General features: G+C 45.4%; 1 protein-coding gene across 6 annotated transcripts in view; it reads right to left on the minus strand.

The window, feature by feature from the left end:
- Positions 1–769: 769 nt before the first annotated feature.
- Positions 770–12,407, minus strand: part of RASAL2 (RAS protein activator like 2) — a 295,184-nt gene continuing 283,546 nt past the window's right edge. For all 6 annotated transcript variants that reach the window (XM_069737777.1, XM_069737778.1, XM_069737780.1 and 3 more), the window contains 5 exons: positions 11,160–12,021; positions 9,491–9,628; positions 7,850–8,052; positions 7,678–7,765; positions 770–3,830 (listed from right to left, as the gene is read on the minus strand). In XM_069737777.1, coding sequence (XP_069593878.1) covers positions 3,666–3,830; positions 7,678–7,765; positions 7,850–8,052; positions 9,491–9,628; positions 11,160–12,021 — 1,456 coding nt within the window. In that variant the 3' untranslated portion in view covers positions 770–3,665. The remainder of the gene's footprint in view (positions 3,831–7,677; positions 7,766–7,849; positions 8,053–9,490; positions 9,629–11,159; positions 12,022–12,407) is intronic.

Here is a 12,407-nt window from a genome sequence, read left to right on the forward strand (position 1 = left end):
TACGTATTGCGGACATGATTGGCTCTTGATGAGGGTCCATGTGCTCATGCGTATTGTGGATAGACGCTGGAGCTGCCTTTACCTTGCATGCATTATTCTGGATCACGAAAAGGACCAAGGTGGTGCATACAGTGCCTTGCAAAAGTATTCAGCTCCCTGGAACTTTTCAACCTTTTCCCACATATCATGCTTCAAACATAAAGATACCAAATGTAAATTTTTGGTGAAGAGTCAACAACAAGTGGAACACAATTGTGAAGTTGAACGAAATTTATTGGTTATTTTAAACTTTTGTGGAAATTCAAAAACTGAAAAGTGGAATGTGCAATATTATTTGGCCCCTTTAGTTTCAGTGCAGCAAACTCACTCCCAGAAGTTCATTGTGGATCTCATTGGCTACAATGGACCGATTATATACTAGTCTGAAAGAGCCCTTAGACTGAAGATAATCACAAGGGGTCACAGTGTACGTCTAAGGGCCGACTTCCAGGACGGTATTGCAGGGATATTTTCTCGTTCTATTATGGACCGGCCGCGCTTTTGTGACCAGAAATGACAACATCATACAATGCCTATAATGCTGTTAATTCGGGTCACAAGACCCTTCAGATTTGGAAGTATTTCTGCAATACAGATGAAAAAAAAGTGACCGCAATAAGGATGTGTGAACCTTCCCTACATCACAGTACAGCAGAGTTTAGTGCGCTGGAAAATAAAAGAGCGGCAGATGTTGATACGCAGTAGCACAAAGCAAACGTGACTCCAGTCGTTAAGTACATAACTTTCTTTTATTGTAGATATCAACAATATTAAAATAGCTAATTTCCTTAACTGGTTTCAAAAACCACTTAGTTATCCACAAAATCCCTGGATGTTACAGAGGAGAAGAACAAACAAAATGAAGGAAACCAGAGGAGGCATGAGAAATAAATAAATAAAACACGTGCGCACGTCTTCCTCTCGCGTCAGTCACTCTCGAGTCCGTTCACACCGGCGGTTGATTAGCCCTTTTGTAGAGTTTGGTATCTAAAGTCCATCAGAAAAAAAACCCAAAGTCGGCACACCCCTCACCCACCTCCAAAACAACCGTGGCCGTTAACCCATTCATTACCAATCCTTGTTATACTGACAGTAGATTAAAAACATCCAAAAAGATGATTGGAAAAGTCTTTACTTGAGTCCGAGCGGCAAAAAAAAAAAAAAAAAATGGTGTCCTACCATTTGGACCCAGGTAATCTGAATGACCCAAATCCCAGGAAATGGTGTACCCAACATAAAAAAGGGGCACAGTGATCTCACTGAGATATGGAGGCACTGAGACGTAGTAAAGTTGGCCTAGAGCATAGCTTTAAATTGCACTATAAAACAGAGAGTGGATCAGTTACGATTGGCGATAGGGCGGGTATACAGATTTGATAAATGATGACCGGTGAAGGGATAGCCCCAATATTATAGCTGACGATAAAAAGCTGTCAAGTGTCGATAATCCATCCAATCTTACCATTTCATTCATCACATAAAGCCGCAATCATTCAGAGCGGTCATTAGTCCCAAACGCTCAGATTCATGCCTCCCTACTATTAGCTGCAAAACAATCTGTAACAACCAGGGTCTCCACAGATTTACACTGTACAATACCGGTCACAAAATCTGTAATATGGCCCTCGAAACTAACACTCTCAAATCAGCAGGAGATGTGTGTGCTTTGTGGAACCCTAACCATAAAAATCAAAATCGGGTTTTTAAAAGGGAACATGTCCTGTAAAAAAAAAATGCATTCTTCTCTACAGGTAGCATGCTATAGGGCAGGAAGGAGCTGAGCAGACTACTATATAGATTGATATGTAGAACATGTATTTCATTCAATCTTTCTTCCTACGCTTAAGAGTCCTGTGGGCGGTCCTACTCCGTAACCGAGCTGGCAATCACTACTTGTAACCGCCCACCGGACTCCTAGAAGAAGGGGGGATTTAGATCGCTGCTTTAGACAAGTTATACTAAATATTTCCAACAAAACAATGCATCAATCTGCTCATCTCCTCCTATCTGTAGGATGCTGCCCACTTATTGGACTGCGCTTTTAAAGTGAGGGGGTTCCTGTAAAGCGTCAATAATTGAAACGATGGCTATTGTATCAATGACAGTATGAGAGCTCTTCAGTGCTTATTCTAGACCGTCCGTACATCAGTAGCCGTGTGAAATTCATCCATCGGTCACAGATTATCCATTGATCTGTACACTTTGGGATAAAAATATAGCGGTATGGGCAAACGAATCCTCACATAGTGACACATCCGGCTGCGACTTGTGTGTGCTGATAATGTCGTCATAGGTGAACTGTAGAATTTCATTTTACAACCAAAAATATACATATATACACATCTGTAAACTTCAAAATGTAAAAAAAAAAAAAATGAATGAAAGCAAAGTCGCTATTTACGGGGTATGTTCCAGGGGCGTGTGAAATGTCCTGACCTAGCGTCATTGTCCTCAGTTTGCAGCCATTAGTGTTTAGTCTGCTCCAGCGGAAGGCACTTGCAACGTAATGCGAAATGCTTTGCTGGCATCGCCATGCATCAGAGTCAGGTCTGAAGCTTCTAGGAAAGAAAACATACTCGACTGGTTTGGTCTTTACTGCATTTTGCCCTGCAATATACATAAAGAGAACCTGTCACTTGTCGCAAGTAGGTCATTTCTTTACCTGGTGTAAATGCCGCTGTTCTGCTTAATCCGGCGTTGTTTTTCTACTGCTCCTGCGCCTCTCCGTTCCAGAGATCGTGCCTCTAATGATGAGCAAACGTGCCGGGATAAGGTGTTATCTGAGCATGCTCGGGTGCTGAAAGAGCGACTTTGGCATGCTTGAATAATATGTTCTCGTCCCCGTGGCTGCATGTCTCGTGGCTCTGACACCCGCAACACATGCAGGGATTTCATGTTTGTTAGGCAATGCCTGCATGTTTTGTGTCTGTCGAACAGCCATGAGAATTGCAGCCACGGGAACTTCCAAAATATTTTTCGAAGACACTCTGTTATGACCCGAGCATGCTCAGATAACACCTTATCGCTCATCACTATTGGCCTCTTCTTCCTGACTAAGTGAATCTAGTTTCTTGAACAAGTGGGTGTCGTTCTCAACTTTTCTCTATTGGAGGTTTCTTGTACACCGCACCCAATTGGCTAGAAGACCAAATTTATATACAGGAAAGAAGAGGCCATATCTTAAGAAATGGAGAGGCGCACGACCAAAAGAAAAACAATGCCAGAATCCTGAGAACAGCGGCATTTACACTAGGTAAAAAAATACGCTTATGGCAAGTGACAGAGGTGTGTGGGTATTGGTGTGATATATACAGCTCCGTCTACTACACTTTTATCTGATAGTTACCACTCATGTCAAGGGAAACATACACAAATAAAAATATGTAACTTTTTTTTTTTTTTATACATATAAAAAGATCTTCTACATATTATTAATCTCCATTTGGTATGTTACATATGAATTTCTGTACAGAACACAATGCAGTCACTCTGTATTTACAGTGCGCTATGGCAGGAATCCTTCCATAGCCGCAGAAGGCGTAGTTAGGCGTCACTCGTCCGTGGACTCTCGCTAGTCGTTTGGTTTAGCAGCATTGGAGAGATGGCACAGAGGTCGCGACTGAAGACTAGCAACTGCTGTTCTTGAACTCTCCGTTCTCCGTAATGGACAGTTTGGTGGGGTTGGTTGGAGAAATCCCGTTCCGCACTTGTGAGCTATAGCGCTCCTTCACTTGCGTTAGTGCACTCATCAGGCGCGTGTTGGCTGCGTCCAGCGACATGATCCTCTTCTCCTAAAACAGATCAGACACCTTATAAGAAATGGCCGTGCATGTTCTCTGCAGGCGCGCACCGGGTAGACCTGACTGCTTTCTTCTATGCAAAATGGAACCTTCATTAAGCACCTGTTGGCATACTGACTGTCTCCAGCATTAGGAGGTAGACTGCTGGGATGTTTGAGCAGTTCTACCAGGCGGATACAACTTACTAACTGGAAGACATCGACAACAGAGGCGTCCCTATATTCTGCACTTATGTTCTAGCCTCGCTCCACTGTTGGTGAATCTAGTAACCCATTAATGATCACGGAGTGCCGGTACCAATGTTGCAGTGGGCATCCGCTAATATAATTGTTGCCCTATGTAAATAGGGGATATGCTGCGTAGGGACAGCATGATCGTATGCTCAATCGTTCTGTTCCTATACAGTTTTGTTTGCCGTAATCGAGCGCTTGCTTATCAGCAGAAATCGTCTGAATGGGTCTCCCCTTTATGGCATGTCGACTGAATATGACAAATGTCCGATCGGACTGGGGTCCCTGCTGGGGGAACAGGGCCTTGATGAACACTGTTAGGAATAGAGAGGAGACATTGCATTCAAGCCGCTCTTCATTCATTTCTATGAAAGCTCCGACAATTTCCGAGCTTGTTTCCGGATGGGAACACCCCTGTGTGAGACTGCTCACTGTTTGGAGGGTTCCCAATAATATGGTGACCCCAGGGCGTCCATCTAGTGTGACCTCCAGAGGTCAGGTGGTGAGGAGGCCGGCGGCTGGCACAGAAGTCCACCAGATGGAAAATGAGGCATTGCACGATGCCCATTGAAAATCACTTGGTTATCTAAATAACGCATGGACATTAGGAGTCCTGAAATTGTTTGTAGAGAGGACGCCGATCAGTAAATCTCCACCTACCTTTTTAGGATTATACTTAATAACGGGCGTCCCCGACCTGAAAGGACAGCACTAACGCACTTGTTCCGGGGCTACTATTAAGGTGTGAACGTTCCAAAATTACTAATCGCAATACATCTCTTAAACGGAGAAGTGCATTGAATGTTTCATTTTGCAAAGAAGAAAATATGCTGTGAATGGACGCAATCATTCAGGGGTCTACAAGGAGGACACAGAACCTAACAGGAGACAGTGTAACGGATGGCTTGTTTTCGCCGGCAGCGGAGGAGACACAGCAACATAGGAGTGAAGCAGCCAGAAGCTGGAACTGAAAGGTTGTTCTGAGCGTGGGTGATGGGAAGGTAGTGAAGGTTTGCTCAAAATAAATCAGAAAAAAAAAAAACCAATAAAAAAAACAAACATAAGGACCAAGAATGCACTGCTCCAACCCCATTCCAGCTCAAAGGGTGTGGGAGGGTAAATGGGGGGTATAAGCCTGCGGGGCTCGGTAACATACCATCCTTACACCTGCACACATTTACCGCAGCTTGGGACTCCATTGTAGAAGAATAAGGCACCAGATTGTATATTGCTTTCTACACCACTGTCAATATAACCTAGTAGATAAATGACTGGAGAATACACAGAAACATACAGGATATAAAGCTCTCTACTACAAGAAACATGGCCTTTGGAGGAGACGGTGCACATCACATGTCCTAATCCTGCGCAGCCATGAAGATGTGACCCATCCTAATGTCGCGCTGATCTACATTGCTGTAAAGGCCTCCAGAAACATTATTGTCGGATGAACCTGCTGCTTTCGGCTGGAATGGACGCTATCTGATGTGCTTGAGGGCCTCCCGCCTCTTCTCCAACAGATGTTTCTGGGTTGATAACAGTTTGGGCATAATGAACTCCATAAAGTGATGAGCCAACGTGCCCGGATAGGGTGTTCTCCGAGCATGCTCCGGTGCTGACCGAGTGACTTCAGCGTGCTCCAATACTATGTTCGAGTCCCCGCCACTGCATGTCTCGCGGCTGGCTGTTAGGCAACCCCTGCATGTGTTGTGGCTGTCGAACAGCCGCGGGGACTGGAACATAGAGTATCTATGGGGTGCTCGAATATGGTTAGCCCCCGTAGAACAACCTATCCGAGCAGGTTCGCTCAGCACTAGCGCCAACACCCGATCCTTCTGTTCCAGAGCGAGATAACTTGCAGATGCCAGGGCTTTCTAGCAGAAGCACTCCCTATTGAAAAAAACAAGCATGCTCAGACAAACTGAGCATGCACACCAGTGGGGGAGTCGGGAAGGATATATGCAGCTATCGAAGATGTATTGGCTAAAACCTTGTGGCAGCCAACAGGCTTGATACTACTGATAACAGAGAGGGGCCCTTTAGCGATGACTGAGCTATATTGACAAGATGGCGGTATTCCTTTTGTACGCTTACCACCCCCTGCGGTGCCCTGGATGAGCCATCACCCTGGCTGCCTGCACTAAATGTATGAATGGAGCAAGCAATTATGGGAATGTAACGTGGTGTGTGAGGGATGTCGTCTGTGTACGTCTGTTACATCTACAGGGTTAGGGATCAACGAGACCCCTGAAGAGAGACGGAGCTGGAATGTGTAGGAGGTCAGGCACAGGCCATGTCTGGGACACTGCTTAGCTATTATGCGCACGTCTTTTACTTGCCTGTTTGCGTTACACTCCCATTAATGACCTGTAATTTAACACAGTTGTGATGAGACTAATATGAGAGAGAAAGTCAGTGGTTATTTTTTAATTATTATTATTTTTTTTTAGTTCCTGGTGATGAAGGAAACCGAATCCCCACACTGGAAGCTTTGCCGACGCCATATAATGACACAAGACAGATGGTGTGAGCTTCACAGAGGACACTGACATCTAGACGATGAAGTGACCCTTAAAAGCTGAGCCCTAGCTGGACTTCCATTTACCTGGGGTTAAAGGTTTGGTTTGCTGCTCCTAGCACTACATCTGAAACAAGTGGCTTTATCCGCCCCCTCTCTGGCACGCGGCCCCCTTGGGGAACATGCCTTGGGTGCCCCCTTTCCCGTATCTACGCCCCTGCTTACATTGAACACAGCACTGAATACAATTTTACATTTACAGAGGGTTTTAGAATTATCATCTCGCCAACATTTCGGCCAGAAATAATCAGCTGACCTAAAAACGGAAGGAATCGTCATACAGAGGAGGATTAGGTGAACTTCGACTTTCCAGCTGTTGCTGGATTTAAACATCTAAGCGGCCGAACTGGTTACCTAACTGGTGCTGCCCTCTGCTAAGGGTCCTGTCCGTCACAGTAGTAAAGTAAGACCTCGTCCCTTTAAATAGTGGGGATCTGCACGGAAAGGCAAAACACTTGCTCTCAACGAGGATCAATTCTATTTTACCCGGGCATTGGCATATCCTACATAATCCCTACGTGAGAGTCCTGGCGCACACTTTTATGAATAGCGCATGCACGAGATCTCATTTGGGCAGTGCAGGTTGCTGGGACGCTTGATTGACAGTGCTGGCTTCTCCAGAAATCTTGCACATGCGCAATTGGTAAGAAGTCTGGCACGTGCGGAACCAGCTTTTATCCTGGAGTCGTTTTGCAGCCTGTTCTGCGCCAGTACTCGACGCACGTGCAAGACTTCAGTGGAAGCAGAGCTGGCAAGTGCTGTCAATCAAGTACGACGGGGGCGGAGACAGCCAATGACATGTATATGGGAAGGTCCACCGAGTACCTAATTAGCGTCTAGGAATAAAGGACGATTTAATAAAAATGAGGCAACAGATTTTAACATATAAGATATGATTTTTTATCACAGTCTTGGTCCCTAAAATGGAAAGTAACATCCAACAAGACGTGTCAGCCGTATATTATCACCTTCCCAAATAAGTGTAGGCAGAATAAGTGCAGTAAGCTGCTCAGCGGGGGAAACCACATACCTGTGCATCGATGATCTTCTGCTTTGCGTCGATGACGGCCTGCATCTCTGCATGATCTTTCTTCAGTTCCTCTTCCACCGCGATGAGCCTGGAAGGAAACAACATGAGTGACGTGAGACGTGGCCTGTATGCAGAGATCAGGAGAAGTGCGAGCCTCTTGTCTGAGCCTCACCTGCTGATGACGCTTTTCATCTGGCTGTCCTTCTCCTCCTGCTGCCGCCGCAGTCGCTCCTCGCTGTCCTCCAGCCTAGACTTGTATTCCATGAGCAGCTTCTGCATCTGTTGCTCCTGCACCAGGAGCCGCCTCTCATACTCCTCTAGGCGACGGCTTGAAACCTTCAACTTCTCCTTTAGTTTGGCAATCTCTTGCTCATACTGGGAAGTGAAGCAGAGCAGGTTACTGGGGACGCAAGAGTCCGTTATGTGGCACGTGACCATACAGATTGGAGTTTGTGTAAACTTATTATACGTCCGTTCTAACAATAACTTTATAATATGCCGGTCGCTCACTCCCGATTGGGGAAGTGGTTCAGTTTTGCAACCACAAATGACTTCACGACCACATGTACGATGTTTCCTTATATTTGCTGACAAATGAGTAGATAATAATATTATAGACTACATTAATAATGGACATTATTAACCCCTTTCTGACCTCGGACGGGATAGTACGTCCGAGGTCAGATCCCCCTCTTTGATGCAGGGCTCCGGCGGTGAGCCTGCATCAAAGCCGGGACATGTCAGTTGTTTTGAACAGCTGACATGTGCCTGCAATAGAGGCGGGTGAAATCACGATACACCTGCCGCTATTAACTAGTTAAATGCCGCTGTCAAACGCTGTTTAACCGGCGCTTCCGGCCGGGCAGCCGGAAATGAGCGCATCGCTGACCCCCTTCACATGATCGGGGGTCAGCGATGCTTCTGTATAGTAACCATAGAGGTCCTTGAGACCTCTATGGTTACTGATCCCGGCCTGCTGTGAACGTCACCCTGTGGTCGGCGCTCATAGCACACCTGCATTTCTGCTGCATAGCAGCGATCTAATGATCGCTGCTATGTAGCAGAGGCGATTGAGTTGTGCCAGCTTCTAGCCTCCTAAGGAGGCTATTGAAACATGGCAAAAGTTAAAAAAAGTGAAAAAAAATGAAATAACGGGCGATTGAAAGAACATATCTGCACCAAAATGGTATCATTAAAAACTCCAGCTCGGCACGCAAAAAAAAAAAGCCCTCAACCGACCCCAGATCATGAAAAATGGAGACGCTACGGGTATCGGAAAATGGCGCAATTTTTTTTTTTTTTAGCAAAGGTTGGAATTTTTTTCACCACTTAGATAAAAAATAACCTAGTCATGTTAGGTGTCTATGAACTCGTAATGACCTGGAGAATCATAATGGCAGGTCAGTTTTAGCATTTATTGAACCTGGCAAAAAAAGCCAAACAAAAAACAAGTGTGGGATTGCACTTTTTTGCAATTTCACCGCACTTGGAATTTTTTTCCCGTTTTCTAGTACACGACATGCTAAAACCAATGATGTTGTTCAAAAGTACAACTTGTTTCGCAAAAAATAACCCCTCACATGGCCAAATTGATGGAAAAATAAAAAAGTTATGGCTCTGGGAAGGAGGGGAACACTGAAAAACGGAAAATCCCAAGGTCATGAAGGGGTTAATATGCTATACTATATTAATGACTATATTAATAATGGACATAATCAAGGATTACTTTAGGCTATTGTTGCAGACAGGATCATATCAGTACACAATGGACGGGAAAGCAAACCTCCTGCCGTCCATTTATCTGTACACTCACCTTCTCTGCAGGTTTTGCTTCTTTATTACTTTGGTCCACAGTTTCCTCTTCCTCGTCTTCATACTGGCCATTATTCAGCACCCACGCGGCGGTCCTCTCCACCGGGGACATGGTCGCTGACTCCACAGGTGACTGTACCTAAAGAACAAAAGACGACAGGTATAAAGAAACAATTCTCCATCTATACCAGTGACGGATGTGGAAATAAAAGCACTATTTTATTGCATCAGTCACTCTTTACATCAAAATGATGGAACCAGAGAAAGACATTCAACATCCGTATTGTTTTCTGACATGTTCAGGTCTTCATGTTGTTGACGAACATGACTTTACAACTAACAGCCACAAGGAGGCAGTATTGTGCCGGCAGACTGCATCACTTTGCATACAAGTTCCCGTCGCGGCTTTAAAGGGCTCTGCAGCAGCAAAACTTTGTGTTATTTGAGTTATGCAAATGTTCGATATTTCCATAAACTGATAATGCTCATGGTATAGTACAGGTCTACTATTATCGTCTCTATCCCAGAAATCCTTTCTGAGAAGCAATATACAGCAACTAGGCCGATAACAGTGACATAGCTGTACGTCCGAGTAAGAAACAAAAAGTTATAATAAAAATATATGATACAAGGGGATTTTATCAGCAGCATTTCCCTTAAAGTGACTGTCAGACACAAAAACATTTACTTTTAGGCTTTGATTCTTGCGCCAATCGGAGGTCTGTACCAGTTCTAGAAGCAATGCCTGGTCCGTTCGGACATCTCAGGATCACTGATTGGCTGCAGCGGTCACGTGAGGCATCATCGTATGTTTCTCTGAATCATATGCTTCAGTGGTCCTGAGACTTCCGATTGGAGAAGGCATCACCTCCTGAGCCAGGGAAGACCTCCGAAGCGGTCTGCGATAGATCCAAGAGGCTGCAAGTAGATAAGTAGGTCTGTGCTGAACACCCATTTGCTCAGTATTAGAAAACAAATTTTCATATATCCTTTTATAACAATGTGCATTGGACAATCCTTACTTACCAAAAAGGATCCCCTGACAATTCGCTGATCACAGCGTCCTGCCGGAACCTCCAGCAATCAGCCGTAATCTGTAAGAAAAGCTGGCAGCAAGTAGTTCATTTCCCTGCAGCACTCCTACAGGGGAGACTGAGTATTACACATTGCTCCTTCAGATCAATGGGTTATCTATGTAATGCAGGACAAGTCTAGTTCTCCACTGTGATAGATGCTCTTGGTAACCCCTTTACATACCGGCCAAGAGATGATGATACCGAACAGTGAACCCCCTTCTATTAACTTAAAATTTCCAAAAAATATGTATTAAATAAATAGGCCATCTAAACTGGACAACTCGATTAATCATACACCGATAAGGAACCTCATCCCTAAGAAAGAGTGGAGTGGGGTTACAGAGAGCGTCTCCTGCTCTGTCCTGAATTACACAGACAACCCATAGATCTGAAAAAGGTAGTGGCGCTGCGGGGAAACAAAACATTTACTTCCAGGTTTCCCACTGACTCTCATACATCAGTGGGGTCTCAGCAGGGGGGACCTTTCGTAGTAGCGATTGTCCAGAGAAAACCCCTTTTACATATAGAAAGCAGAAGAGAGCAGAGAGAGGAGTGAACAGGGCACATGCCAGTGATAGATGCCCTCTCCCTTACCGGCTGCGTCTGCTGTCGGTGAACGGCTCGGAGTTTGGGTACAGGGCTCTCACGGGAAGATGTTGACTGTTGTCTTGACCGGTTTCCATTCTGCACAGGCTCAGCGAGTAGTGTGGCAGAGATGCCCGACATGCTGCCTGTGCTACGTAAGGAGGCACTGTGCGGCAGAGACTGTGGGGCCTTGGCTCGAGCACCAAGAGCCGCTTGGTCGGTCTTTCGAATCTGGGCTTGCCCTGTGCTATTCTGTCTCGGCAGTGCTATAGGAATGGGTCTTTCCGTCATGGTGTGCCGCCTGCTGAAGTCCTCACTTTGGGTACTCCTTTTGGTGAAGTCTTCCATACTGCTGTTGCTTGGTCCGCTGAGGATGAATTCCTCACTGTTGCTCTGGCTTCGAGAACTGGCAGTGCTTAGGTTTTCAAGACTAGAGTCAACGGATGCTTTGGGCATGGTGGGTGGAGGGTTGTTGAGGTGGTACACAGGGTTTTGGAAGGATAGGGGCTGCAAGCTGCTCTGCTGACTCAAGGCTGGATGCAGGGGTCTCCGGACCTGTGGAGCACTTTGTGGCGTGTTTTGGTTATCCCGTAATTGCTTGATGGTGGCTACATGTGCAATAGACAACTGGCTGCCAGTTAAACGCAATGGTGGCTCTTGAACAACAGAGGAACGCTCGCTGGTATTGACTGTAGAGTCCTGCAGGTCCATCAGGGACACACTACGCCCATTGGGGAGCACATTGTCTCTCTCGTCTTTGTCAGAATAGGCCATGCTTTGCGTTGATGCTTGTTGGACAAGAAGCAATGTTTTCCCCCTGAAGTAGTTATCTGCATTTTCAATGGTTGGAGACTTCAGCTTCAGAAGGTCACTGTACAAAAATAACCTCTAATTAGGCATCAGAAACCGCAGCAAATTACCAGGTAAGAACTTACATAATGACATTTCTGGGATCGCTGCCCTCCTCAGCTAATGTAACCAAACTAAATGTTTAGCCCTGATTATAAAGACTCAATGTAATTAATGCCTAAAAGTATTAAAGGACTATAGTCCAGCACAGGAACGGTCACATCAAAGTTACGTCAGATGTAACTGATGCATGTTAATAACATCCCGATGACGACGCCAAGTGCGCTACGAGAATTCCTTTAATGATTCAGCCACTTGGTGTGCACAGGGGCCAAAGCTAAACGCTTGGGGCAATAGGGCTGGATAATGAAGAGACAAGCGTGGCTTAAGAAAGTGAGCAATTCCATT

The sequence above is a fragment of the Ranitomeya imitator genome, chromosome 8, assembly GCF_032444005.1.
Source record: "Ranitomeya imitator isolate aRanImi1 chromosome 8, aRanImi1.pri, whole genome shotgun sequence".
Taxonomy (NCBI): domain Eukaryota; kingdom Metazoa; phylum Chordata; class Amphibia; order Anura; family Dendrobatidae; genus Ranitomeya; species Ranitomeya imitator.